Here is a 1,193-nt window from a genome sequence, read left to right as displayed (position 1 = left end):
TGAGAAGAGAAAACGACACAGAATCACTGTACTAGAAAGAATTCGTGGATATTCAACTTGTTGAGAAAGTAGCAGTAGATCAAGAACTGATGGCACTGAAAAAAGAAGTCTAACTGTACTGAGGCATCAGCAAAAGAGAAGTAACTAAGGATTGACAGAACATCAATTGAGGTGTTCCAAAGAACAAATGCAGCCCTAATGTGCTAAGTTGTCTGTACTAAGAAATTTAGAAGATGACAAGCAACTTGATGGCATACAACAACAACAACAACAACAACATTATTTTACCTATATGAATAATATTTTTCAATAACTCCCATATTCTGTTGGATCACCTTTTTTTGCCGTTTTTATGGTTTATTTAGCACAAATAAAATGTGCAAACAAGCTTTCTATTCATTTTCTTCGCTGCGCAGTCTGGCATTGGGATTGGTGACTCTAATGGCCAGCCGGGCTGCTCTTTCCACAATGGCTTTGTGGTTCTTGGAGGAAACATTGTGCGCAATCTCAGCACAGTAAGATTTGTTGCACATCAGCAGCACCTCCAGCTCCTTGACATTGTGGACTAGGAATTTGCGGAAGCCACTGGGCAACATGTGTTTTGTCTTCTTGTTGCTCCCGTAACCAATGTTGGGCATCAAGATCTGGCCCTTAAATCTTCTCCGAACCCTGTTGTCGATGCCTCTGGGCTTGCGCCAATTAAGCTTAATTTTGACATAACGGTCTGACTGGTGGCGGATGAATTTCTTGGTCCTCTTTTTGACGATCTTTGGCTTCACCAGGGGTATGAGGGCAGCCATTATGCCAGTGGCAGCTGACAACCACCTCCGTAGAAAGCACGGAAGGAAAGCTGGATCACCTTTTTTATGGGAATGGAAACAAATATGAATTTCTTCCAGTGACAGCTGTCCAGGTTACCTGAGCCACTTTTGACTCATACTAACTCTATATACAACAGCTCTGAACCCTGCTTTATCTTTTTTTCCCCAGGTGCCTGTTGGGGATTGGGTTTCAGCTGTCCACACCATGGCAGTGGGCAACAAGTTTAAAGCCCCTGATGTCTCTGGATGTTGACTCTCACTGGTGGCTATGGGTGAATTCACATGCAATTTTCAGCCAACACTGGACCTTGCCCTATCTTGGGCTAACTTCATCTTCTCTGACACAACTCCCCCCACTACCCTAGTCACTGA

General features: G+C 43.6%; 1 protein-coding gene across 1 annotated transcript; it reads right to left on the bottom strand.

Annotated features, from left to right (window-relative positions):
* Positions 1 to 392: 392 nt before the first annotated feature.
* LOC102874360 (60S ribosomal protein L32-like) lies at positions 393 to 800 on the bottom strand. The gene has a single exon (XM_006894977.1). The coding sequence runs from the start codon at positions 798 to 800 to the stop codon at positions 393 to 395; it is 408 nt and encodes a 135-aa protein (XP_006895039.1).
* Between the last annotated feature and the right edge of the window lie 393 nt (positions 801 to 1,193).

Source organism: Elephantulus edwardii, unplaced genomic scaffold, assembly GCF_000299155.1.
Source record: "Elephantulus edwardii isolate Elephantulus edwardi_28Jun2011 unplaced genomic scaffold, EleEdw1.0 scaffold00152, whole genome shotgun sequence".
In the NCBI taxonomy this organism is placed as follows: Eukaryota; Metazoa; Chordata; class Mammalia; order Macroscelidea; family Macroscelididae; genus Elephantulus; species Elephantulus edwardii.
Note: the sequence above shows the minus strand (reverse complement) of the source record. Positions and strands in the feature narration are given on the sequence as shown.